We start from the raw sequence: 25,575 nt of genomic DNA, 5'->3' as shown, positions 1-25,575 counted from the left end.
CTCACTTTCAGTTTTCCCCAGGCTGAGAGCTGATGGTACAGCAGGAGCAAACCGGAGGTCTGAGAAAGTGCACTGTCATAATATAGCACAGAAAAAGTTAGCTCTGGGCTTTATTTCCATGCCTCTCACGCTCTCCTCACATCATCCCACATAGTGATAGCCTGTCATGGAAGAAAAGTTCAGCAGGCACCTGCCACTGCTTACAACAAAGGAAACTTAGCCTGTAAGAGAGATGCAGTATTGAGGTTGTGTGGGGAGCCCTGAATTTCAGGAGCTGTTTGAGCTCCTACTTCCTTTGAAAAATCCCAGGAGTTCTCCAATTTGTCATCCAGCTGAAACACAAACCAGACCATGCTAAAAGCTGAGCCAAAGAAGTATATTTGCTGCTACAAAGATTTATGCCAAGACAAACTATTCACATTAGTAATTAGATATATTAGTGTCCTGCTGAGAAAATCTGTGGCAGGTTTAGAAAGACATCCCCAAATGTTGGTAAAAACAGCTGCAGATAGACAAGGGAGGGGAATAAACCAGAGAATTCAAGCCCAAGTCAGCTGATTAGACATGCATGCAAGCCAGAGGACAAGTGGTAGGAGATCAAGCTCCTGAACGAACTCTTGTAGCAATTAGGAAGGTCCCAGAAGTGCAAAGAAAGCAGAAAGGTAGATGTGACAGTCTGTGGGGTTTCTACTTTCGGCCATCACTAAAAGCAGCAGCTTATATTTAATTCCCACAGTGCAAATCAGCTTAAGAAGGGATTAGTTTAAAGCCCAGTAAAACCATGTAAATGATGGTGCAACCTGGGGGGGGGGGGAAGGAACTGTTCCTCTGTAATGGGGAGCTGTCACAGGCTTCGACTGCTGGCGTCACACTCACGAGTTGGAGTGTCTAGTGTTTGAGCTACAGGCACTGAAGCCAGAGGGGCAAAAGCAGATCGGTGGATGGACTTAGTGATTCACCTCTGCAAAATGTGATTGAACAGACTGGGTGAGCAGCCAAAAATGCAGCTCTGAGGGTAGGAGAGGAAAGCTGGGGAAGGGACAGCAGTGTAGCCATTCCAGATGCTATGCTTGGATATAAGTCATGGAGATGAGCCAGAAGAGGAAAGATTTAGGCTAAATGTCTGGGAAAACTTGATAGTAAGAATTATTAAGCAGCACAAAATTCTCCTGAGGAAAAGAGAAGCTCCAGTGCTTGGAGTATTTAAAATCAGCCTTGTCAATGCTCTCAAAGAGCATTGCTAAAGAGGAACTTTAGCAAAACAACAAAGCATAGCAGGGACTACACTGCGTGACCTAAGATCTTTTCCAACTCTGATTTAATGATTAATTGCCTTAGAACAACAGAGATTACTTAGCTTTTGTAGCTAATTGTTGTTGCCATACAGCAGCAGTTTCTTACAAGAGGGGCTGGAAAGCAGTGCCTTCTCTCCAGTCACAGTTCTAGAGGCACACTCCAAATTAATATTCTAACCCTGTCCCCGCAGTTACAAGAATGCTATAAAAAGGTATCTGCTGACCTGCTTCTCAACTCTGCAGAAACATACTGAGTAAGCTGCTTCGGCTATACTCTGGAGAGCTACCCAATTAAGATCCTCTGAAGTGCGATTTCTTCCCAGCAAAGAAAACCAAGCCACATGCCAGCCTTCCTCCCAAAATGCATCACTGGGTGCAGTAATGACATCACATGTCACCTTGCAAATATCTGTAAGGATACAGAAACCAGCTGTTACAAATAACAGGATCACTGGGTTCAGCAGTGACACCACATGTCACATTGCAAGTATCTATAAGGATGTAGAAACTAGCTGCTACAAGTAACTTTTGCAAACAGGAAAGGAAAAAGCTACAGTCGCCTTAAACCTATAGCACTGGGACAAGACTGGAAAGTTTTTCAAGACCAGCTTCCCTTGTTCAACACCACGTGCTTCCCCTGAACAGCCCCGCATGCAATCTTAGCACTGCTGTCCCCAAGATCTGGTCCATGAAAAGCCACCTGCAGACACCTGGACAGGAAAGCCTGCACCAAGAAGAGGCTAAGAGGCCCTACCAGCCGATAACAACTTTCCAAGGGCACGCCTCAACCTTTGCACGGCCACATCAGGAGCACCCAGTGCCATCTGACAGGCTACAAAAACAAATGCAGGCAGCAAGCAGATCCACAGCAGCGCCCGTGAGAAGTTGAGTAGCTAACAACAGCTACTTGCCAAAAAAAGATCCAGTGCTCCTTAGGTGGGAGCGTGTACCCGGAAACAATCAATGACATCTAAAGTGATACCAGTAGTTAAAAAGTCTCTCCAGGTTTGACATGCTTGAAAGGAACTTCCACTTGCATTCAATAAATCCTCCAGTTCAGACTTTGCCTGTGGCTTTGCAGCTTTAACCTTCCAACCTGGACATGAACTATTAAATCTTTAACAGCACCTTCAGCTTTAGACATTTGAAAGCTGAAACAGAAGCATTTTGAATAAAAATTACTTTCCATCTGTGATCTTTTTGAAACGAGGAAAAAAAAATATTACTACCTTGTGAATTCAGTCAAGCAGACCACAAAGCTTCGGAGGGATAAAAGTCAAAAGGTGCCAGATTTTCATGTGATGCTTCACTGTTGAAAAGGTGTGAGCCCACTAAAAATTGGCAGAGGGTTCCCAATCACTTACGCTGTGTTCATGATCTGACTAGAGGAAGCAGCACCTCCAGAAATAACCCCTCGAACATATTTGTTCGCCTTGTAGCATGAGCACCCTTCTGGTGTCCTGTCTATCCTCTAACAGCCAACACATGGTATTTTGGGGATGAGGTACCTCATAAGAACAATGCTAAGTTATTTCCTTCAATAGTGTAGGTTTCTGATGCTTTAAATCCCAGACTTGAGCAGAAGAATCAACTTTCAAAGTCAAGTCTGAAAGCAACACAGATGCTTTCCATCAGCAGCAAGTAGACAACATACCCACTTGGAATCCCATTAGCACCTACACTAAATTAAGGATTTACTTCAAGCTGAGTTTTGCTTTAGAGCCTGGTAGCAGCCAAACTGTTAAGGCGAGAACTCCTCTCCTCTGCAGAGCCTTTTTTACCTCTGCCAGCACAAGGTCACGGTTTACTCTGTGACAGTCTGCCGCTCTGGCTGTCAGATGCCCCCAGGGAGTGCTAGCTACTTCACTTCATTTTGTTTGACAGGTAGGGTTCTCAGGATCCTACGGGTGCTTGACAGCCGCTGCCAGCCAGATGCTCTACCTACAGGTACAAGTCTCAAGCCTGAGCAGCGGAGTTGCACGCAGACAGCGAGGCTGGGTGCTGCGCCGCTGGCTGCGGCCGTCATCTCCGGGCACACCGCTTACGTCAGTGGTCAGGGAACAGCGAGTTACTTGGGAGGGTTACGCTCTCATGTGTGCTTGGCTGTACTTGCAGTTCAAAATACGTATTTTATCAAATGTGCCGTACCATGTGGCAGACCTGCCCTCAATCAGCAAGCCAACAGCTTTCCACAGCTGAGCTAGGAACTGGCTGCAGATGCCAAGCTGTGATATGGGTCCTTAATTCAAGGAGCTCCCAGGAGGGTTCTCTTTGCTGGAATATGACTCTCACTAGTAGAGGCTGTTAAAAAAAATAACCTAGGCAACAAACCCAAGAAAGTACCTTCCACATCCAGCTGCCCAAGGCTGTTCTGTGGTGCTTGGTCCAGTAATTTTGACGCAGCTCACACACAGGCAGATATTGAGCCATTTATCAAGCAGCCTCTGAAGGGAAAACATCTGCTGGCTGGACTTGCTGCTTACATTGATTCTCAGCCTCGTTTTTATGGAGAGTTGAATGTGTGAAATCTGTTTCCAAGTACCCAGAGCTCTACATTTGTGACCCGAGATACATTAACGCTTCTGATGAATGAGAGCTCCAGCGGGTCTGCATTGCAAGTGAGACACTGAAGAGCAGAGGAGCACAGGTGATGAGTTACAGCAGAACTGAGTGTGGAAGGATAAGTATCATCTAGTGCATTAGCAAGACTGATCTCATCTCAGTGAAGAAGCTGCACCTTCATCTGCCTTTATAGAAATGTTTTGCCAAAGTCATTGGAAGAAACAAAAAAGTGTCCTGCACCTCACACTGCTTAGCAGCAAGGGAGAGGCCTGTGTTTCCAAGTGTCACTTTTCAGGAAAAAATGCAGCTGGCAGATCCTTCCCTTTTTCAATATTCACCAGATCATTCTACAGGCATTTTGGAAAAGTGAAGCTATGCTTTTTTCAGTTGCTTGCTCAGTAGCTGCAACAAACAGCCCCGGCAGTTGGCAGCAGGTAACACTGGGGAATGCAACACACTGATTGTCACTTTTGAATGTGGGTCCCAAGAGAATGGAAATGCTCCAGGCTCAGACTCGCTACTGCTCCGGGAGTCCCTGCAGCTTGTTTTCGATTGTATCGTCTCCTGCAAGTGGTTACCATCTCATAGAAAAGATTATCGTATTCGTGCCATGACAGGTCAGGCCTGAGCTCCGAAACTCTCTCAGCAGGCTGGCTCCACTTCACCCATTTCCAGGGTTAGGGGAGGAATTCACACGTACCCAAATGAACAAACCTGCTATTCTGATTTCACAGCACTTCACAGCCCTTGAAAGACCATTTATTGGGAACAGTTGTTCTCTTTAGCATAGAAAGGCTTTCATCCCAGTCATTTTCTTATTCCAAATATGACTTGAAGATGAAGTAGTATCTGGAAAGAAGATTCCTCATTAATGCAAATCTCTATTTCAGAACCTATTTTCCTCTTTGAGAGTTCAAGGTCCCATACCCATGGTGGCGAAGATACCTCATCCACCCCATCTCTTCCACCAGGTACAAGCCTGACGGCCTACATGTCATCAGAGGGGTTTCACTGCTTTGACTGTGAAAAGGCAACTACAGGACCCAAGCAAACCTGTACAACTACTAGAGCCATCTCCCTGGCTGGCAAACGAGCCACGGCTACCAAATACTTGTCAAGAAGCTCAACACAGCCTCTCGCATGCCTTTGGGCAAGAGCTTGTTATGACTTACGAGTGCCACGCTCTGCAGAGGCAGCTCTGCGCAGGGGAATCACAGCACCTACAAGTGCCAGGTAGCCTCCGAAAGGCTGACAAGGCACTGCAGGAGTGTCCCCCAGCAGAAGTTAGCAGCGCTCATATAACTAAGTCAGATTTTCTTTAGCAACAGGCACACTCCACAGGCATTCTGACAGCAGCTTTTTTATCTGCAAGAAGTAAAGAAGATGAACCAGAGAGCAGAGATGGAGTCTGTTTAGCCCTGCAGTGCTTCTGCCCAGTCTAACTTTGGCTTGCTTGACTGGGTGTTGAATCTGAGTCAACAGGTCAGATCATCAGTCAAATTATCATCACTACTTTGAGATGGGAGGGAAAAGCCTACTATTCATTATCACAAGATGCAAAGCCACTGGCAAACCGAAGACTCTTCAGTTGGGATCCATAGTTACATTTTACTTAAGTAACCCTCTGAAAATATTTCAGTCTTCCTCATCTTCTTGTAAAAAGGGCTTTCTTGTTAACTTGTCAGATATTTTAATTTCTTTCCATGATTACAAATGTTAAGATTAAACCAGCTCGGTTGGGTGAAAGATTAGAAATGGTAATAAAAATAACCTGAACAAGGCTTGAATTCATTACTTCTGAAATAGTTGCCTAAGGAATGTACAACTAGTCTTTGAAGTTTCTAATTAACATGACAAAAAGTTGCAAGCTATCAGTTTGGTTACTTCAGGACTTATTTTTCTTGTTACTGAAACAAAAAAATACCCACCAGAATAGGAGATGAACACAAGGTACTCAGGTTCAAATCAGCCCTGCATCTACTTCAATGTTCCCTAGCTCAGAAAAACGGCATTACGCAAATCCAACTCGATGAGTGTTTTGGTTCTTCAATGAATACAGGAACATTTGTGTTCTCTACTCCCATATTATGCTATAAATTGTTCCCTAAGTAGGTCACCAAGACAATTTCTGAATGTTTCAAGACAGATCATTTCTACACAAACTCACCAAACAAAACCAGAGTCTTGGCTGTCAGGACAATGACAGATCTCCATCAAACCCACTGCTGTCAAAAAAGTAAGGGGAGTGCTCTTTTTAACTTGGCATCTGCTATCATGATTCAACTCTTTGCAGAGAAATATACTATTACTCCATATGGCAGCTTCCCCAATTGTAAAAGGGCAGCCAACTTCTATGGCAATGAGAGAGCTAGCAAATTAGCAACTAAGTCTGGCACTAATGAATGCTCCGCTGTCTCAATATAAGGTAGCTGGAGGTTTCCTCACATGTTTTCTCTTTGCTTTGTTCTAGCAGAAGACGCTACAAGAAACAAACTGTGTTCTGATTCCTTTAGAGATTTAATAACCCAAACACTTCACCTCCTTCCTGATCAAAGGAAGCAGCAACTTGAAGAATGCCTTGCTGAGAGAGTCCCCAGTGTTACGGAGGCGGATCAGGACTGTCGCCTCCTAGAGACTCCCAAATTTCCTTCAGAGCAGGAGGTAGATTTTACCATAGCTGACCCAAATGCAGTGATGCAACCACATCCTCGTGACCTGGATGCAGAGGGAATTCAGCTTTTCCACAAGCTGAAAGGGCCCTCTGTGGAAGACAAGCACATGTAATTCATTCACTGTCCGCATGCTCCCCCGATCGCATGACTGAGCTCAGAGCTGGAGTGTAGGACTGCTCGTTTGAGCGCCAGAGAAGCTATTTCAAGCTGTTTGCTCAAAGACTCATCAATAAGTCATAAGCCCCAGAATGGAAGTCAGAAGAAGGAAAAAAACAGTTGCTCAGGAAGAATAAATAGTAACTTCCATTGCATTCTCTTAATCTAAAAAGAGAATGAGCTGCTTCAAAATACTCCCCTCTACGGGCTTCTACGCTACAGGAACCCAACCTAGTTCCATCTCCTGGAGACTTGAGGTGAGCGAGACATGCTACAGTGCAAGTTAAGCGCATCTTTGGGATACTGGGAAAACCATCCTGGAGGACCCAGCTACCCAGAGCAGAGGCAGGAGTCACTTGCTGAGCTCTGCTCCACAGGGTGGCTGCACATGGCAGCAGTGGGGAAGAGCCTCCTTCCAGGGAGAACTGTCTGCCTGATGAGCACTTGTAGACCAATGCCCCTGAGGCATGCCAGGACTGATGGAGACAGTCTCGGGTCCAAACCAGAAGAGAACATCTCTCTGGATCTGCTGTGCCTTTTTCAGATTGGCAGCTCAATCTGATAAAAAGCCTCTTCTAGGGAATGCTGTCCCCAACACGCACCAACAGCCTCATTAATGAAACACTGGCTGCTTATGTCACTTCTCCCCTGCCTTTCCTGGAACACATCTTGTTTGCATTGGATTAAGCTATGTGGGGCAGGGATGTGCCAATGCCTTTGTAGAGCATGCTGGAACTTAAGAGCACTAGAGAAATATTAATCACTCAGCAGCTGCCATCTTTCCTGCAGTTCCTTTAATTGCCTCAATTCTTGCTGACAGCTCTTGCTGCCCACTCCACCACAAGCATGCACGCTCTCTGTTCAGAGGGGCTCCAGTTCATAAGCCCAACCAAACCTCAAACCTGGTTTACAGAAGAGTGTTACTGGAGCAGACAATCTACACAGATGCAAGCAGTGGGTTTGAGGTGTTTGAAAAGGCAAACTCATAAAATTCAAGTGCCTGCTTTAGTCCTGCTAGAAGAGACTAGGAAAAAGGAATAGGAAGTCTTGGCCAGACTCATGGCCCACATCCATGAGGTCTGCCAGCTTACCCTATACACATGGTATTTTGTTACTAGAGTCTTACCACATTGTGTTGAGACAAACAAACTGGGCTGAGCACCTGCTGATCTCCTTGCTGCCCAGAATGAGACAATCCTTACCTGGAGGTTGTTCAGAGGTTCCATTTTCATGACTGGTCCCAGAGTGTTGAGGGGCAGGGAAACATCAATACTTTGGTTTGGCATCAGAGGTGTGTGGATGGCCAGTGGGGTGCTTGGGATGACCCCGAAGCTGGGCAAGAGAAAAACAGAAGTGATGAGAGCAGCACTGCATTGCCCAACACCTATTCCCCTTTTGCCAAGCACAAGCTAGTTTATTTTTCCATTATTCCTGAGCTGTCCCTGCTGTTACTGCAGGGGAGGAACACAGCTCTCAGTGTGCACCACAGCAGACACTCAAAGTAGGACACAGCACAGGAAACTCAATCAGGTCGGTCTCCCTGACAACATGTACCATCCTGCCCAGGGGATCAGCATCCGGGCACTCTTCCATTACCCACACGGCACTGGCCTATGTGCTAAGCAGCAGCCTGCCCAGCACGGAGCAGCACCTGGACTCAGACGCAGGCCTGTGGGTTCTGTCTTAGAGCTGCAGAGCACTAGAAGTAGAGTATATCACACACTGCATGGCTGTTATATCATTGGGAGCCATGGGAGAAGGAACTGGAGCCAACACAGAACAAATATATAGCCAAGGAGGAGTACGCAGTTTGTAACAGAGCACTGGAGAACAAATGAATCAAAGCAGCCAGCTGTCTGGTCCCAAATGACAGTGTCTGGCTCTGTTGTTTGGTTTGAGGCTCCTTCAGCTGGGGACGTATACCACCACGGCAAAGCCAGTGTTGACTTGTCCCAGGAGGCATGTAATTCCACAGGCACCTCTACTTAGTGTGGAGAAGAGGAAAAGCAGCTAACATCTAACATAACACTTCTGTACTATGTACCGTCGTCTTTTCGAAAGCAGATGAAAGTTCAGATGCATAAGATAGTTCTGGTGTCCGGTTGTGACTACGTTTCTCTTTTGCGCAACTCGCATCAGCTCAGAAGCAGTAAGACCATTTACAGAACAAAGATATCTAGGTGTGTATTTTTATGTTATGCACTAAAAAACTGATACTGTCTCTGCACAGAGTCAGCCACAGGTGTACTGGGTATGTCACTCTTTTTCAGAAACCAGCAGATGCCCCATTCTTTGCTCTCCAGTTTTCAGCTCTAGAGAGCTGAAATAAAAATATTCTCAGAAAGGGCCTAGCCATATCATTTACCTTCTGCAGCCATTCACCTTGGGGAACATAAACCCTAGTGTTTTCCCTTAAGACTCAGAGGGAAAAGAAAGTTGCATTTTGCCACTAAGTGGCTGTGGTATTACAGCACACTAGAGCTCTAGTTTTCTTTCCTTTTTTTTTTTTTTTTTTAAAAATATGCTTTATCCCAAGACTGCACTGAATGTGATTAGTAGCAGCAGGAGAGGGGGAAAAGCAATAGAAGCTTCCAATCACAAACCTTAATATTTAAAGCTAAAGAGCCAGCCCACTGCAGCTCTTTCCAATGCACCAGCCACAGTGGAAAAGAGTGACAGGAAAACAGTATTTGTAAAAGAGTAAATAGTAGTAGATTGTATACGGAGCGTGTGCCGATATGCTGCAAAAGGAGAAACTGCTGTTTTACAGTACAGTATTTAAACTTCTTACATCCTTGAGAAGTACCATGTAGGTGTGGCTAGAACACAGCTTGATGTATGGGGGAAAAAAATCACAAGCAACATGGCTTTTCTCCAGGCCAATTTGCATGAAGCATTTGCATATAGCAGCTCAGCAAAGCTCTACAGAAAATATAGCAGTCCAGGGAGAACATTCACTAAGACTTACTTAGCATAATGTCTTTTGTAAGTAAATATTATTCGTCCCAAGAAATGCCAAATTTGCAAGGCTAACAGTGATGGTTTCAGTGGATCTTTAGTATAGAGAACCCTTTTTCAGTGAAGGGATATGAAGAAATATGGGGATCATTTCAGTCACAATATTCTTCACAGTCTTGATAAGAACTAGCCTGGTCCTTGCTCAAGATAACATATAGCAAACCACAGGATAAGCTCTCTGACTGAGAAGGGTATTTGTGGGAAGACACCGTGGCTGTACTGCCATATCATGTCTTTTGGCTGAGATGGTTTCTGAGAAAAATCTGTATGCTCTAACCATTCAAGTGGCTGCTCCTTCTGACAAAATTGTTCTGCTGCCAATTACAGGGAAAACACGTGCCATAGGCTTTTACCTTGCAACTTGTTCATTGACAAATAGCTTTATTAATGAGATGTACTTCCAGACAGTCTGAGGGGCAGCACAGCAATTAAGTCAGGAGGTAGAGGCATTAACAGATTGATACTTGTGCAGCTCAAATTCTTGACTGTTTATGCTTTTGCTTTCCTCAGGGCACTTACTGGCTATAAAACCACTAACCTGCCTAACAACTCATGAGGCTGCTTTAAAACTCTGCAAAGATTAAATGGGGCAGATGCTGTTTCAGAGCTAGGAGAACAACAGGACCGTCTGCTGCCTGTTTCCTCACAGATTTATCAGTCTGTATTTTCAGCCCTTTCACACAACTGTGGTGTGATGGAGAGTTCGGGCTGTATCATCCAGCTGTTTCCACAACTGCATTACATACTTACATAAAAGTCCTCCTGATATCTAGCAGTGTAGACGCAGACTCCTTTCATAGGAGCATACAATCTTTCTAATGTAGTGGACAAAGTGTATTGATTTCTTACCTGTTCTTATTGAACTGAATGGCAAAGTCAGTCATGTGCTGCAAAGCCTTATTGGTAAAGTTCATCTCCATGTAGATGTGTCCCTGCCTGTGACTGAACGTGCCTGAGATCTCCAATCCTTTAGCCTTCACCGCAGGCAACCAAACCTGGAACACAGGAGATGTCATTCAGCATGAGAAGTCTGGCCTGAAGGTAACAAACAAGCGCAGTTTTCCGAACACTAGAAAAGTCCAGAGTTCAGAAATCCAGCTACGTTGGCACATTTAGCCCACAAATGCTAAAGAAACACTACAGGGAAGATACGAAAGGATCAAGCTCACCAATGAGAAACAAGCTTGCTGCTCCTAATCCGTGTTCACAGCACGCATGTAAGAATTCAATTATACTATAACATTAGTGTGCACAAGAAACAGCGAAAGCTCGTGTCCATCACACTAACGCGGGACTTACCAAGTCTGCTGATGGACAGGCTTCTCCAGGGATCTGTTTGGCTATTAGAGGCAGGACAATACTAAAGTTTGAACCAAATAAAATCACAGGGCTGATACTATTAGCTCTTCAGGTTCTGGATTCCCAAATCATCTTTGTGGGAGAAAACCAGATGCAAATTTGAGTGGCGCAAAATGAAGTACTTAGCTCAAAATCACTGGGTTCTTTTGTACCTTGTCTAATATATGGTGTAATACTTGCAAGCAGCTAAGGACCAAAAGCTTCGAGAATGCTCTGCAGCACCTTGAGATCCTAGATTTCAGAGGAGGACTTTAGTTTATTCATCCATTGACTATTTAATAAGAGTGCTAATTTTTGTTTATTCCCTTTCAGGCATGAAAGGCTAACCCTGAGTTCCCTGTGGCTGCTCCACAGCCTGTTCCCAGAACCATGTTCTGCATCTCACAAACCCTTCAGACTAAGCATGCTTCAGCCAGTGCATCCACGATCTCTGTCACTAACAGAGCATTTATCCGCATTACACTGCGGCATGCTCATCCCAATCACATGATTTTATCTTCACTGTCACATTGGATTCCTCCAAATAAACGAATCTTCTATGAAAGTTGTAGCAAATTGTATCCTGTCCTCAGTTTCCTGGGGAAACTTGCTAAGAAGTAAGTCTCCAGGAAAACTGCTCTCACAAAATTGAAATTCTCATATCTTATATAAGCCATTCTTTAGAGTAATATTGTTACAGGCAAAATAAGGGAACAGCTAAAAACGCAGAAGTCTGTAACTAACAACTAACATGGTCTCCAACACACTGTTACTCTGCCTGGGAAAAAAAACAGGGCATCCGTAATGGGACTGAGTTGAACTAAGGTGCCCTGATAGCACCAGAGACCCACAATAAAGGGGACAAGCAAGCAACCTCAGACTTCTTGCAGCCTAAGGTAAGGCAGCATACTGAGGACGTTCTTTTTTCTTACGTACAGACTTTGGAGCCACATATCCTCCAGGAGCCATTCCTATACCAGACGAGAGCTCGAAGAGATCGTTGAGTCCACTGCTCACCACTGCTGGGGTGGGTGAAGGGGCAAAGGTGGCTGGCACGGAAGAGGGAATGTAGGTCTGCCCCACCTGGAGGAGTAAGAACAGGCACTGATAACATCACATATGAAGAACACTACTTATTAAATAAAGTATGAACTCAGGCAATATCCTAAATATTTTAAAGCCGTTTGCAGCTTCCTCACTGAATTATCAATAGTGCTAAATAATGCATTTGAATTCCAAAGCTCTTGGCAACTAATCCCTACACTCGGCTGTCACCTCAACCATGCAATAGCTTTCACATCATTTTTTACAGCTCCAGTTACCTATTCCCACTGTAGAGGCATCTTTCTTCTCCACCTCTCCTCATAAAGACAATATGCTTTGTGGATCTACCCTACATAAACTCAGGGAAAAGAAGAAATGCTTCAAATCTTCCCCCAACTAGGACAGTCTTTAAGAATCTGCAAGATTTCACATATCCAGAGATAGCAAGGGAGTCATGACCATATTGCGTACTCCCACCCAAAGCCAGAGCTCTGCATTCTCAGCACTATGGTCCAAAAAGTTCATTACATGAAACAGAACTAGTTGTCTCTGCCTGGCAGAGGACAACCTTTCTGCAACAAGGGCAATCCTTCCCTCTCAGAACTTAAAACAAGGGCACCAAACCTGGAATATTAACCTTTAGGTGCCCAGCTCCGCCAAGTTAGGCTCCCAAGTTCTCTTCTTTACTGTGAGCAGGAAGAATTACATGCTTGAGAATAGGATTCACCACAGTCGGCAGCCCAGAAACAGGCAGAATGACTAAGGCAGGCAATAGGAAATACTGATGACTGGTCCAGGTCTGAAGTCTCACTGCTGTTCTGTGTTCAGGAACCCACCTGAGTTGTGGTGTTTCAATCAACTCTTTGGACAGGGAGGACTGGTGGTTTTACAGAACTGCTTGGTGGGTTTATGCTGGCCCAGGAAGGCAGAGACCTGGCTTTGTAGGTGTGATCTCTGCAGAGTAAGTATCTCCCACGTCCCGGTGTGTTCTGCTGGGGGCTACAGGTATACTGTACCACTGGCTCTCCTCTGCCCTCATGCTGAAGTTAGAAAGGAATGCAAGATTCACAGGGAAAGGAGGAGAGAGAATTCCTGCAGCCATAACAAGGGTCTCTGAAAAGCCCTCACTCCAGAACTGAGTATTCTTTCCTCACTGAATTACTGGCTACACAGTCCTGGGAAGAAGGACTAGAGCCTTCTCCAGAAGACTGCTTTTGGGTGTGGGTTGGAGGCACACTCCCTCCTGCCCACTGCATCTCCAAGTCATCTTGCATCCTTTTCCCATGCTCTCCTGGAAGAAGCTGGTATGCATTTGAAGCCGAGTGCTTTGGAAGCAGCCTGAAAGTCTCCCATGTCCTGAGCAAGTGCTCTAGGCACTAGGACACTCACAAAGCACAGGCACAGCGAAGGAGGCTGGTGGCAGGTAGAGTTCAACCCTGACCATACGTAGTAGGAAAGCTCAGAGCACCTGATCCTGATGTCCATGGAAAATCTTACATGGTGTTTGGGAAGAGAAAAGCACCGAGTGCAGACAAGCCCATGGTAACACTGGGTTAGGGTTACAACGGAACAGGTTTTGTGAGTAGAGTGGTAAGCATCCTTGGTCTTTCAGCCGCCAAAGCAGTTGCACAAGGACTGGGGTATTGCCAATGTTAATGCTGGTGCTCAAACTAAAAGCTCTAAGAAGAGCTAATCAGATAGAGTCAAGAGCTCTAGCCCTGGCTGCTCTTAGGGAGGCCCAGGTGACAGCTGGACTCAAAGCAACGCAGGTTGGGACCTGTGCATTTGGGTTGCAGTTGTCCATTTTCAAACGTCTTCAAGGGATTTAAGCATTTTGCAGCACATAATGGGTGAGGTTGTATTTAAAAACCGTGAGCTCTGAGCAGCTTTTCAAATTGGAGAAAAAAAATGGAATGGCACTTACTGCCGGGCTTCCTCCAATGCCCCCGCCAAGGTCACTGCCAAGCTGAAAGAGAGAAGGAGAGAGAGGAGAGAAAGACCGAGTTCATTTAAGCCAAGTGTCAGATGGCCAGAGCGGAGCTCAGTTGACCGCACTGCTGCGAGTACATCTCGCTTGCTGCGTACAGGACAGACAGAAACGCAATGATGGGAAAGCACAGGGAACAGAGGGGCTTTTTTTTGCTGTTGCATGAACAGAGCTATTTAGAGAACTACCCCACACACCTACTGCGGACAGGAGCATTTTGCAGGTTAATAAGAACAGAAACTCATCCCTCTGTCATCTGCACCACAAACTCTGCGCAATTCTTCATGTTTCATGCACCAGTGCTTTCCCTTCAACCCACCACGTTGGCTGCCAGCAGTCCTGAGCAGCTCCACAAAACCCAGTGGGGTAACTGTGAAATGGTATAAAAATAAAACTGACAGGAAGCTCACTTCCCAAAAGCTTTAGTTTTCTAGGGAAGAGCTATGAACGACAGGAGAACACAATGCATCTTGGCTACGTTCCTCTGACATGCGGCTCTTTTCAGTAACAAGGGAAAAAGAGAACGGGATACATGCTGGCTATTACAACAGCTCAGACAGGTGGGCTTTTTCTTCCCTTTGAAGATGGTCCCCTTCCTTAGAGGGGACAAAACCAGCTTCATGATCTAACGGGCCACTCAAATAGTAAAGAGACCTTACGGTGCACTAGGATACTTCAATACCGATCTCTGCCAAGCTACACAGCTACAGTTTGAAGGGACTGAAATAGCCACTGCGTACCACCCACGCAACACCCCATAAACTCCAAATCCTCCCTGGAGCCCTTCTGCCAAACCCTCCTGCAGCCCACCTAGAAGCTGTCCTACCATGAGCTCCCTGTACAAAGCATCCAGACCACTTTCTTCGTGATAAAACTTGTTTTTTAAACATCCACACCATTCTACACACGAGAGAATTCAGTGATCAGGACAGACTCCAAAACTGGCTACAAGTGCTGTTTGCGAGTACAACATCACTCCTGTGAATATTTATAAAGCACTCGACAGATGACTGATAGCCAGGAGGAAACAAGCACAGATCTGCAGTGGTTATTCACTACAGAGACATCTCCAGGCTTATCTGTGTCCTAGGCTTTTGTTGAGAAAACCATGGCAGTTTTTTGCCTAGCGCAGGGTTTCTGTGTGTCCCATTCAGACAAGGATCATGCCCCAACAACATGCATGGAGGATGAAGTATGGGCAGGGGCGAGGTAGGAGCCAGCCCCATGGGGAAAAGGCTGGACTGCCATGCCAGAATAGCACAGCTCACCCTATAGGTGCCTTTGCTTTTCCATTTCTTTAGGGTTTGGGGAGTTTGTTTGCTTTAAAAGAGCATTTTACAAACTGGGTCAACAAAGGCTCTACGTATGTTGTTCAAATACACAGTGATGTGTTAAGATACTGGAAAAAACATACCATACAGCTAAAGCAGAAGCCTCCAGGAGTGCCAAAAAGGCTCCAACCTTTTCCCTCTGCACAAAAGACCTAGAAATTCAACTCTGTTCTGGTCCCCGCTAGCCCGTTCCCTGGGAGGTCTCATGGCAAATGTATTTTATGCTGGTCAAGAGATACCATAAAGCTTCATACTTCTCTCCCTCAGAGCACAGATAAAAAGGATAAAATTACTTGAGAAGAGCAGTGAAGTTGCAAGGCAGTGACTTACTACGTGATAACTAGCCACCAAAAAACCTGTAAAACTTGACAAATCCCTGTGCTGCTCTGGATCCCTTCTATCCCCTGGCATCTCTCCTTCCCCTAGTCCTCACAGGAGCCACCTGATGCAGTATTAGCTAGTATAAGTAGGTGTTAGAGAAGTACAAATCACACACAATTTGTGTTTAAGAAGCCTTAAGAGCTTTTTCCCTGTGTCAGATTCAGTTTATCCCTACTTGAGGTCACAGCAGAACTTTATAGGAGGTCCCTCATCATCTATATGAGCCACCTCTTCATACAGCAACCCATCTTCTTGCTGCCCACAGCAGAGCAGTATGCAAGTCCAGTTTTTCTTAGCTTACTTAAGAGTTAACACATAGAAGTGATTCCAAAGTCAAAAGGAGGACCAGTCACAGACCAAAGGAAGCCAGCCAGAGAATGCAAATCCAATTAATATTGAGCTTATAAAATAGGGCTTATTACACTGTCAGGTCTCCCCCACTGAAACAGCCTGGCAGAGCAGAGTTTTGTTCTATAGGCTGCTCTTTAAAACAAGCCATGTTTTAGATTAATATATCAGATCATTTACATCTTGTTACTGGCTCACCGAGGAGTAATAAATGCAACTAGTGCACCTCATCCCTATTCATAGTCTTGCATGCAGATGAACTTCACACTTTATACTAACAGGCAGTAAAGTCCAGAGGAAAAGAAAAAAAGGTAAAGAACTGGGTTCATTTCCGATATTATTGTACGCACGGAGGATTTCTGGTAATGTTGTCTGAAGCAGAAGAAAGACTGGTTTATCAAGCAGCAAGCATTTTACAAAGGGTATTATGGAAATGACTGAATAATTCTGCATAATCAAGCCAGATGTTAACTATTCTACCATTTCCTACTACACTCATCATAAGAGGCTGCAGGCTAGGAATCCAACCTCGAAGAAACCCATACATTGGTATCTGCATGCACTGAAGGAAGAAAGGAGTGACATATTGGGGTTCCTCAAGCTATCTGCAAGTCTTCCATTTTCCCTAGCTGTCTGGCCTTGGAGGAAAAGTAGAATTTGGATTTATTACTCGAGTCAAAACTCCAGCTCTCACCCCCTACAAGGCAGAGGAAAAAACCTCACTGCCTCAGAGAATTTACCATGAGCCTCCTTACATTTCTAGATTGCACCCATCATCTCTGCTACATGGTAGAAAAGATCTCTTTCCAATCCCGGGAAGCTCTGGCCTGCTCCTCCTGAAGCCTCCCATGAGTAAAGCGGGGCATCTGCACAAAGCAGCTTGCCACTCTCTTGGCTCCTCCGCTCGGGACCAAGCACTGCAGATGCGTACTACAGAGCCGCCGTGCAAGCTCCGAGGAGCTGGCGGCTTCACCAGGTCCCTACAGGCAGAGCTGGCTCTGCCTGTATAGTGAAAAGAGAAGTGGCAACATAACATACCTCGACAGAAATTAAAGGGGAGAAAAGTTAATAAAGAACTAATACAATCGGTTCCACACCAGATCCGGGGCACACTACCCATTGTAGCAGCACAGAAGTCCCTTCCTCCATTTTTCTTGCCTGTCACCCTCCCGTATCACCAACGCTTTTCCCCATTCAGAAACTACAGGTCTGGTTTACCCAATCCTCCTGCAAGATGCCCAAGATCTAACTTTATTCCAAACTCAAATGATGGAAGAGACTGTAACAGCGATGTGTGTGAGTAAGAGGGAAGGAAGACAGAGGGAACAGGAACCAATTACCCACAGAGTGTCCTCTCCCATCTGGAGTGACAGGCAGAGCGCAGAAGGGAAGCAGCAGATATTAGTCAGGCATGAAGTGCTGCCGAACCAATTCCCCAGGGCTGGCAGCTCTAGTTAACCGTTTCCATTCATCTCACGGGCGGGAAGGACAACGAGAACCTGCCTTATATGGGAGCACACAACAGCCCCGCGGAGGAGAGGACCACATTAATACAGCTGCCAGCCCTACCCAGGCTGAAATGCTTGCTGTGAAGGTGGGGTGGATGAGAGCTGCCACTTGGTCTCAGCATGGCCAAGGGGAACTTTTGACTGGAAACTTGCAGCACTGCAAAGCCCTGATCCTGAGCCCAAAGTTGGCAGGCTTGCTTCTTGCTGAAGAGCACAAAGTCTCTGTGCACGATGAAGAGCTTCAGGAGATGAGCAGGGGATGAACAGGGAGCCTTGGCCACGAAATGCACAAAGTTCTTCAAACAGTAATTCTCTTCATTCCCTCCAAACCCATCCTGCCACAACAGCACTCAAGCAGCCACATGGGTTTAAAGCAGAGGCTGAGCTTGACCCTATATCAACAAAAACAGTACTAGCACCTCTTCCCAAACTGCATCGGCATCTTTCCTTTGTATTAGTTGGCTCGGACAATGTTGCGGCTGCTCTGCAGTTGAAGAGCATATGTCCTTTAATTTCAGCTCTGTGTAAGCAGTTATGCTGACTTATGAAGTGCAGCAGCGCTGGAGTTATAGCATTAAGAGGGTTTATTTGCATCTTAACAGCAGCTTGTAATGAAGTGACTCTGCTGAAGTGTTCCTGTGATCCAGAGGGGTTACAATCACTTCTGCAACGTGATGTGAGCCATTTGGAGCTCCAAAACATACCAGGGAGGGTGGAGCCAGGGACAGAAGCTGCAACAACCACTGCTCAACTACTGCTTTGCCTTGCGTCCATAGCACAGCCAAGGCTTTCAGAGCAGCTATGCGTTTCATGGATTTCATGGGATAACAGGGGGAAACTGCTGCCTCCTCCCTCCCTCACACCCCAAACCAAGAGTTAAGCATCACAGCTGAAGGAGCATGCATTCAGTAACACAGCAGCAAGGAACACAAGAACAAGAATCAGGCAAACGGGCTGACTGAAATGCCAAGAGCACAGTTGCTAGCAGGCTACTTTATCTGGGCTAATCCTGTCAGAGACATCTTAACTTCATGGTATGCATCTTCTGACCTCCTGGCAGACGGTAGATCTCTCACTGCAGACTCCACTGTGGCTCACACAGGCATATTCAGCATCTTGCTCACTGCCTATTTTATGTGTCTGTTTTCACGTCGCCAAGCCAGGCTTGCAGAGCAGAAGGGCTATGGTCCAAACCAAGGACAGCTGCGTCAAGGATGGTGGAGGACAGGTCAATGCTGCCAGTGCCATGGCCACCAGTTTCAGCAGCACTTACTGCTAATGCTTTTCCATGCTGAATGATTTCCATCAGCAAATGAAACTAAGTACTAACCATTTTCATTTTCTAAAGTGTAAAAAAGCAGCTTTATAAAGCATTAGCAGTCCTATTACTGTTACAGCAACAACAGCCTTAAATCAGACATGAAGGAGCGACCCACCAGAAAAGTTCCTTTTCCACATCAGCACTGCTCCAGCAATGGACACATGCCCTTTGTCAGAAATCCTAATAGATGTCCTTTGTAGCTCATCAAACCAGAACAGTCTCGATGAAAGGAGGTGCACAGCTCCTTGTCGAAGGCTGGAGGAGCAACCCAGGGAAGCACCACATCCACTGCATAAATGGATGCTGGGGCTGGCGTAACACAGACTCTCACACTGTAGTTCCAGGAGAAGGTAAATGAAGTGACTTGTTGTGTATAATCTTAGGAAAGTTACCTGCAGAGCTGGGAGAGGCATCTGGCACCCAGGGCAGACTGGGCATCGCTTTTAGGCTTCTACAACCACGTGAGGCTTCCTACTCTGAGTATATTAAATAGCTTAGTAGAAGTTTTTTCTGATAAAACATTGGTGAGTCCCTACTCAACCTCAACAAGCCAGGGTGTTGTCCACGGAGGCCAGCCTTTGAACTCTCCACGTGAAAGCAGTTGGACAGGGAGGGAATGACACCAGCAGCCCCTGCTCAGCAGCCTTTTGGATCACGCAGGCACTCAGGACTGCTGGGGCCAGTGTTTCTTCCCAGGCTGCCAAGCCTACAGATGCCCGGAGTCCAGGACACCCCGCAGGAGAGGGCGAGCCAGCGCTCAGGTCCCAGCACTCCACCACACTTCAGAGCAAGCACAGTGGTGGGACACAGCCCTGAACCATGCAGAAGAGACCTCTGGGCTCAGACCCCCTATATCCATCTTGATTACATAGAGGGGCACAGCTCCAACTGGATCAGCCCAAACCAGTCCAGGTATTACACAAAAGCATGGATATCCAGTGTTTATCAGAACCGCTTTACAATTCAGGACTTAAATCAGTCTGACCAGCTGCCAGCCTTGAATCAATAATATTCTTGTAGATGAGCAGCTAGAGTATTAAATAAAATCCTTACATAACAGACAATCCAAGCCTGTCCATTCCTACAGATTTACTGCTCTGCCTCCGGGTTTAACGCCAGCCTCCTTGGCTCCCAGCCACAGTGCCCCGCTCCCGTTAAACGCATGAGCTCACGCTGAGCGCTCATGCCCGATGGATTTTCAGAACAAATGAACACACAAAAAGGTTTAAAGGCAACACGACCCTGGCTCCTTACAGCATGGATAGACATCCTACAAAGCGCTGCATCAACAGTAAACAAGGAGTTGGAGGGCTGCCTATAATCTGCATGAAGTTTAGCCACTTAGAGAGAGCTTTTAGGGGATAAAGCATTGAACTTCAGCTCCCAGCATGCACAACTCTGCATCCTGCAATCTGCTGTCCAAGCAAGTTTTGCTTCTCCCACATTAGTGACTGCTATCATTACGCTTTGGAGCTGGAGATCTCAAACATCTTTGTAACAGTGGGCTTGGTCACCATCTCACAGGAAAGAAAGCGAAGTATAGAAGAACAAGAAGATCTGCCCAGGGTGGCAAACAGAGGCACAACCCAGAGCAAACTCAGTGCTGAATCTGTTCACTAGAGAACAGCTCTCCCTAAGTCATACAGCGAGTCTGCTCCGGTTTGAGCAAAGCATATCTTGTTTTTTTACTAAAGGCCCCTTTTCTCCCCCTCCCCACTTTTTTTTTAAATTGTTAACACATGCTCAGCATCTGTGCACACACAACATGCATGTTATATTTAACATCAACTACTAGACTCACTATAGAGATAAAATAAGAGTTATTCACTAAAGAAATTAACCTGTCAAGCAGCTGGAGTCTCACTGGTCATGGGGATAAGTATCTAGCAGTGCTGAGGAAAACTCAAATAAACAATATTAATTTGGTATTTATCCAGTTTTACATCATGCAGCCTGTATTTAAATGCCTGGAAGAAAAAAACCCAAGGTTTAAGAAATGGAAATGCAGAATGACATTTGCCATGGAAGTTAATGCTTCTGTTGATCTTTCAGGGTTACTCATGTGGGGACTTTCACTGCAAGAGCAACCCTCTGAAGACAGACACCCCTTCCAAAGAAAAGCAGGCATTATCAAATACACAAAAGCTGCAACAAGTATCCGAGGGGATCAACACATGACACTGAGTGAATGTGACAAACTGGCTGAGAACCTGCCAGCAGCCTTTTCCAGACCTTCAGCTGCCTTTGAGACACTCACAGCACCGACACAATCTCACCGTCACAGCAACAGACCATTACTTCATGCATCAACTCAACCACAACCCAAACCATTTTCTTCCAATGTAACAGAGAGGCTTATTTAGGCTTTTTTACATATCAAGCAGTTGCCTGGAAAATGGGAGTGGGGTTTGGGGTTGCTCTGTTCTGACAGTATATCACCTTACATCCCCTGCTCAGGCTGAGAGATAATGCCAGAATCATGATGCGGAGAATATTCTGCATTCGAATATCTCACATTCCCCTGCCTCCTCTCAGGTCACCCGAGATCCAAAAGGGATCTGCTAGTGATGAGCAGAGAATGGGGATCAACAGTAGAGGTGATACACGCTCCACCACTGGGAGCCTTAAAAAAAAAAAAATAACACTAGACAGAGTCCTGGTGGGAAAACACATACTCATTCCTTCCTTAGATCTGACCCCAACCACGCTTGGTTCCAGTTTTCTTACTCTTAAGACAACAGGAGGGATGGCAAAAGAAAGACCAAAGCAGCACACACGCAGAGGAAGACAGCTGCCTCGACATTCACAACCAAAGAGGGTTACTTCCTTGTAGTGTAAGGGTCCAAAGCGATATAAACTCTGTCTTGTTTGAGGATGAGAGAGACTTTTCACACCACTCCATGCTTCATGCAAGGGTATGGAAGCCTCAGTCTTCCCAACAAAGCAGGGGAAGAAAATGTATTAAAATAACCAACCAACCAAAAAAAATTTGGGACTAATGGAGAAAGAAACTTCAAAAAGCAGAACAACTCAGGCAGCAATATAACACAGAAATTGTGTGTATAAGGTATCTGGAGGAGAAAGAGGAAAGGATTGCTATTCTGACAGCCAGGACACCTACTGATACACAGAACACTGAGAAGAACAGAGGAAGAAGATTTTATTTCAGTCTCTGACCCCACTAATTGACTGCACGAGCAGCCCAAGTGACCACCATCCCTGGTTCCCGATCATTTTTCATCCCTGGTGAAGGGTGAAGACCTCAGCCCTTCTTCAAGGGGGCCCCTTGGGACACATCTCACCCCCTCACCGTATGAAAAATCAGACATCTGCATACCTGCAGTTCGAGACTGTTTTTGGCACTGCACAAATGTGGCTCAACATTAGCCTAAGATCCAAATGCCAATCCCCTTGGCTAGCCATGCGGCCAAGAGACACTGCCTAGCAATTTAGCTAATACCAGGTTAGAGTTAACTCCGCTTCATACTTGTTAAACACATGCCCACAACAACAAAGACACAGATCACATTCACTCATGCTAATTAGGCTTATTAGGGAAGGAAAAGACAGAGAAATACAGAGATTTACCAAGAAAACAGTCACTTATACATGCGAGGGATGAGGAGAAGACAGGACATTTGATGCAACAGCATTCCACTAGAGAGCATTCGGGGGCGGGGAAGAAACACCATTCAGATTTTTTTTAGTGCTCTCCCTAACTCAGCTGAGACAGTGCTGGCCCACGCACCTTGAAGCACAGCTACTCCCTGTCCAGACATGATCACTTTGTTAGATCACACTGCACAGCCCCATGAATTTACTTAAGGCTTAAGAAAAATATTAAGTAAAAGTCTAGTATCATGTCAATTAACAGCTCTACTGCCAAAGCAGGTCACTAAATTAAGTCTACTAAAGCCAACTGCTAGAGAAATCTCTTCTCAAAACCAAGTTTTAGTCCTCCTGCTGTGTCCATTTATTTGTCTCTGACATTAACAAGAAACAAAGAATTACTACAGTGGCCTGGAAGACAGTATGGCCAGAGGAATTTAACTCCGAACCATTTTGAGCTGCCACAGATAGCACCGTTTTCTGCAATGCCTTAGCACAACTAAAAATCCCAGTTTCTCAGTGGCAGCTCTAGCAATGCAGGGCAAAGGCTGCAAAGGTCACTGCTCTGGGCTCACTGTCTGCACTCCCAGCAACCCCAGCTTAAACTATTTCCCTAATCCCGTATCTCCCTAGTGTAGAAGCAGACTCCCTGATAAATAAGCAAACTGCTGTTTAGATGGCACAGAGACCAAAGCACATCTGACCTCCATGAGTGCCAATGCCATTAAGGGTTAGATTGTTTCCAGTTCGTTAGCTCTGGAAATGTGGAAAATGTCTGGAAATGTGTTTAATGTCTGCCTTTAAGACTATGGCAGCTTAAAAAAAAAAAGTATCTTTGACAAATAAGGATTTGTTGCATTTGGGTTCATCCAGCTACCTCCTACCTCTATTATTATTCAGAGCTTGACTCTGAACTGAAAGCGCACCTCAGCTGGGCACACAGATAACCCGACCCAGCTCACTGCAAGTCAAACCCCAAAAATCCACTGGAGGTCTGAAAAACACCCAGCTGTGTTCACTGCGGTAGTCTTTCTTAGGTTACATAGTGCAAATATACCTACACTGCTTCTGACCCCTGTAGGTAAGTCACCAGGCTGTAAGGGATCTGTGTGCTGTGCTCCATCCCACGGGAACATTTCCCAGGCTGATGCTTGCATTCACCACTTCTCTTTGCCCAGCTGCCGCCAGCTTAAGACCACAGCACCGAGCTCCTCTCCACTGCTAAGTGATTCTCTCCTCGCAGCTCATGCCCAGCTCACACCCCAGAGCCGATGAAACGTGTGATTAGTCTGGAGCCTGACCCTGTTGGTACTAGAATACCTCCTCGTGAGCAGCTGCGGCACGGGGAGGATAACGCAGAGTGCTTCCCCTTGACCTAACCGCAATTAAAATGTCACCGATATTAAACCATGACACACTCTGGAGAATATACATACAGGATGGCACGGGGCTATGGCCTGCAGCTCTGAGAGTTTTGCACTGAAATTCAATAGGGTTGGGAACCAGGTGGAACAAATGCCCTCTTTAAGGGCAGCCAGAATCTGTTACAAAGCAGTGAGACACTTTACATCCTTAAAACAACTTTTTGGTTTTGTTTTTTTTTTTCTTTCCCTACAGACAGAAAAAGCATATATCCGCTGACCACGGGGATTCTACAGCACGCAGCAACATTTCTTTCATAGCAGCGAAAACCTACTGAATGTTGGTACAATAGCACTGGTTAAATCCTCTTGGAGTTTTAGGACTCGGCACTGGGAGCTCAGCGATCCAAGCATTACAAGCACAAATGATCAAGGCTTTGCAGAGACAAGCACAGCTCCACTTATTTCACATCAAGTGAAGCTAAAGAGGATGCCACTTACCAAGCTGTCCAGCCCTCCTCCCAGGAGGTCCACAGCACCCATCTGCATGGAGGACACTTGGGGAACATTCACTGGGGGTCCCAGGTCCAGGTTGAGAAGGTCACCCAGAAGGTCACCCTGCGATGGAATGACCTGCGGCTGCTCCAGGTTTGTAGTGGCTGTTGTGCCCACAGGGCTATCGCCTGCATCAGTGCTATAGGTGGGAGGAACAAGAAGCAGAAGAGAGAAACTTTAGTCACCTTTGGTCTCCAGCTTCAGATTCCCAGCATGGGGAAACATAGCAAGAGGTGGCTCCTGACCAGAAACCAGTTAAAATCTTATCCTAGCAGCTGATCTGACCACTGCCACATACAAGGCAGTATCTTATGGCAAGTGGTTCTTCAATACACGTTTTGAGCACAAAGACTTTCCATGCATCGTGCATGGCTTTCAGTTCAGAAAAGGGAATCTTCAAGGTGTGAAATCTGCCCACCTTGAGAATCACAGAGCCCTCCAAAACAGTACTACAGCACTGAAAATAATTCTTTCCCAGCTCAGAAGAAACCTGTGGAGATGATCTGCACTGGGCCTGGAGAACATGTGAACATGAAAAAAAATAAATCCAGGTTTCCTGAGAGACCTAACACTGATATAACCCTTGAGCTCTTGCTCTAACCAGTGCAAATTCACACCCCCCCCCATCTGGATTAACCACTGACCAGCACCAAGCCCCACAACTCTTTCTTAATTAAAGATCTCAACCTAAAATTGATACCTCCCTTCTACCAATAATTCCCTTTTCTCCGAGTTAGGAGGCATGCTAATTACTAGTCTAGAAATGCTCATTATACAGCTTCCAAACTTTCTCATCATATGCAGTCTGGCTACCTTTTATATTCACTTGCCACTGAATTTTACAAGGAAGAGGAGAAAAAAAAAGTAAGATTGACTGTAGCTGCTGGAGATCTCATTACAATGTATTTATTCTTTAAATCCAGAGACACTAATATTTTAGATCACTAAAAATCTGTTTTGTGTTCTGTTGCCAGCAGTAACTGACAAAATTATTTCCAGCTCATATTCCTGCAGATAGAGCCAACAGGTAATTGCACACAAATGCTAAGGGAATTAGCATCCTCACAAGGTGTTTAACGCTGGGGCTCT

General features: G+C 45.7%; 1 protein-coding gene across 3 annotated transcripts in view; it reads right to left on the bottom strand.

Annotated features, from left to right (window-relative positions):
* AP2B1 (adaptor related protein complex 2 subunit beta 1) overlaps window positions 1-25,575 on the bottom strand; it is a gene marked incomplete at both ends in the record, with an annotated part of 74,650 nt that overhangs the window by 11,470 nt on the left and 37,605 nt on the right. The window contains 6 exons of one of the 3 annotated variants that reach the window (XM_082008432.1): window positions 7,888-8,017; window positions 10,553-10,698; window positions 11,978-12,124; window positions 14,010-14,051; window positions 17,473-17,493; window positions 24,433-24,625. In XM_082008432.1, coding sequence (XP_081864558.1) covers window positions 7,888-8,017; window positions 10,553-10,698; window positions 11,978-12,124; window positions 14,010-14,051; window positions 17,473-17,493; window positions 24,433-24,625 — 679 coding nt within the window. The remainder of the gene's footprint in view (window positions 1-7,887; window positions 8,018-10,552; window positions 10,699-11,977; window positions 12,125-14,009; window positions 14,052-17,472; window positions 17,494-24,432; window positions 24,626-25,575) is intronic. The other 2 variants (XM_082008433.1, XM_082008434.1) reach the window with 2 other exon arrangements.

Source organism: Phaethon aethereus (genome assembly GCF_964289735.1).
Source record: "Phaethon aethereus genome assembly, chromosome: 19".
Taxonomy (NCBI): Eukaryota; Metazoa; Chordata; class Aves; order Phaethontiformes; family Phaethontidae; genus Phaethon; species Phaethon aethereus.
This window is presented reverse-complemented; position numbering and strand designations above follow the sequence as displayed.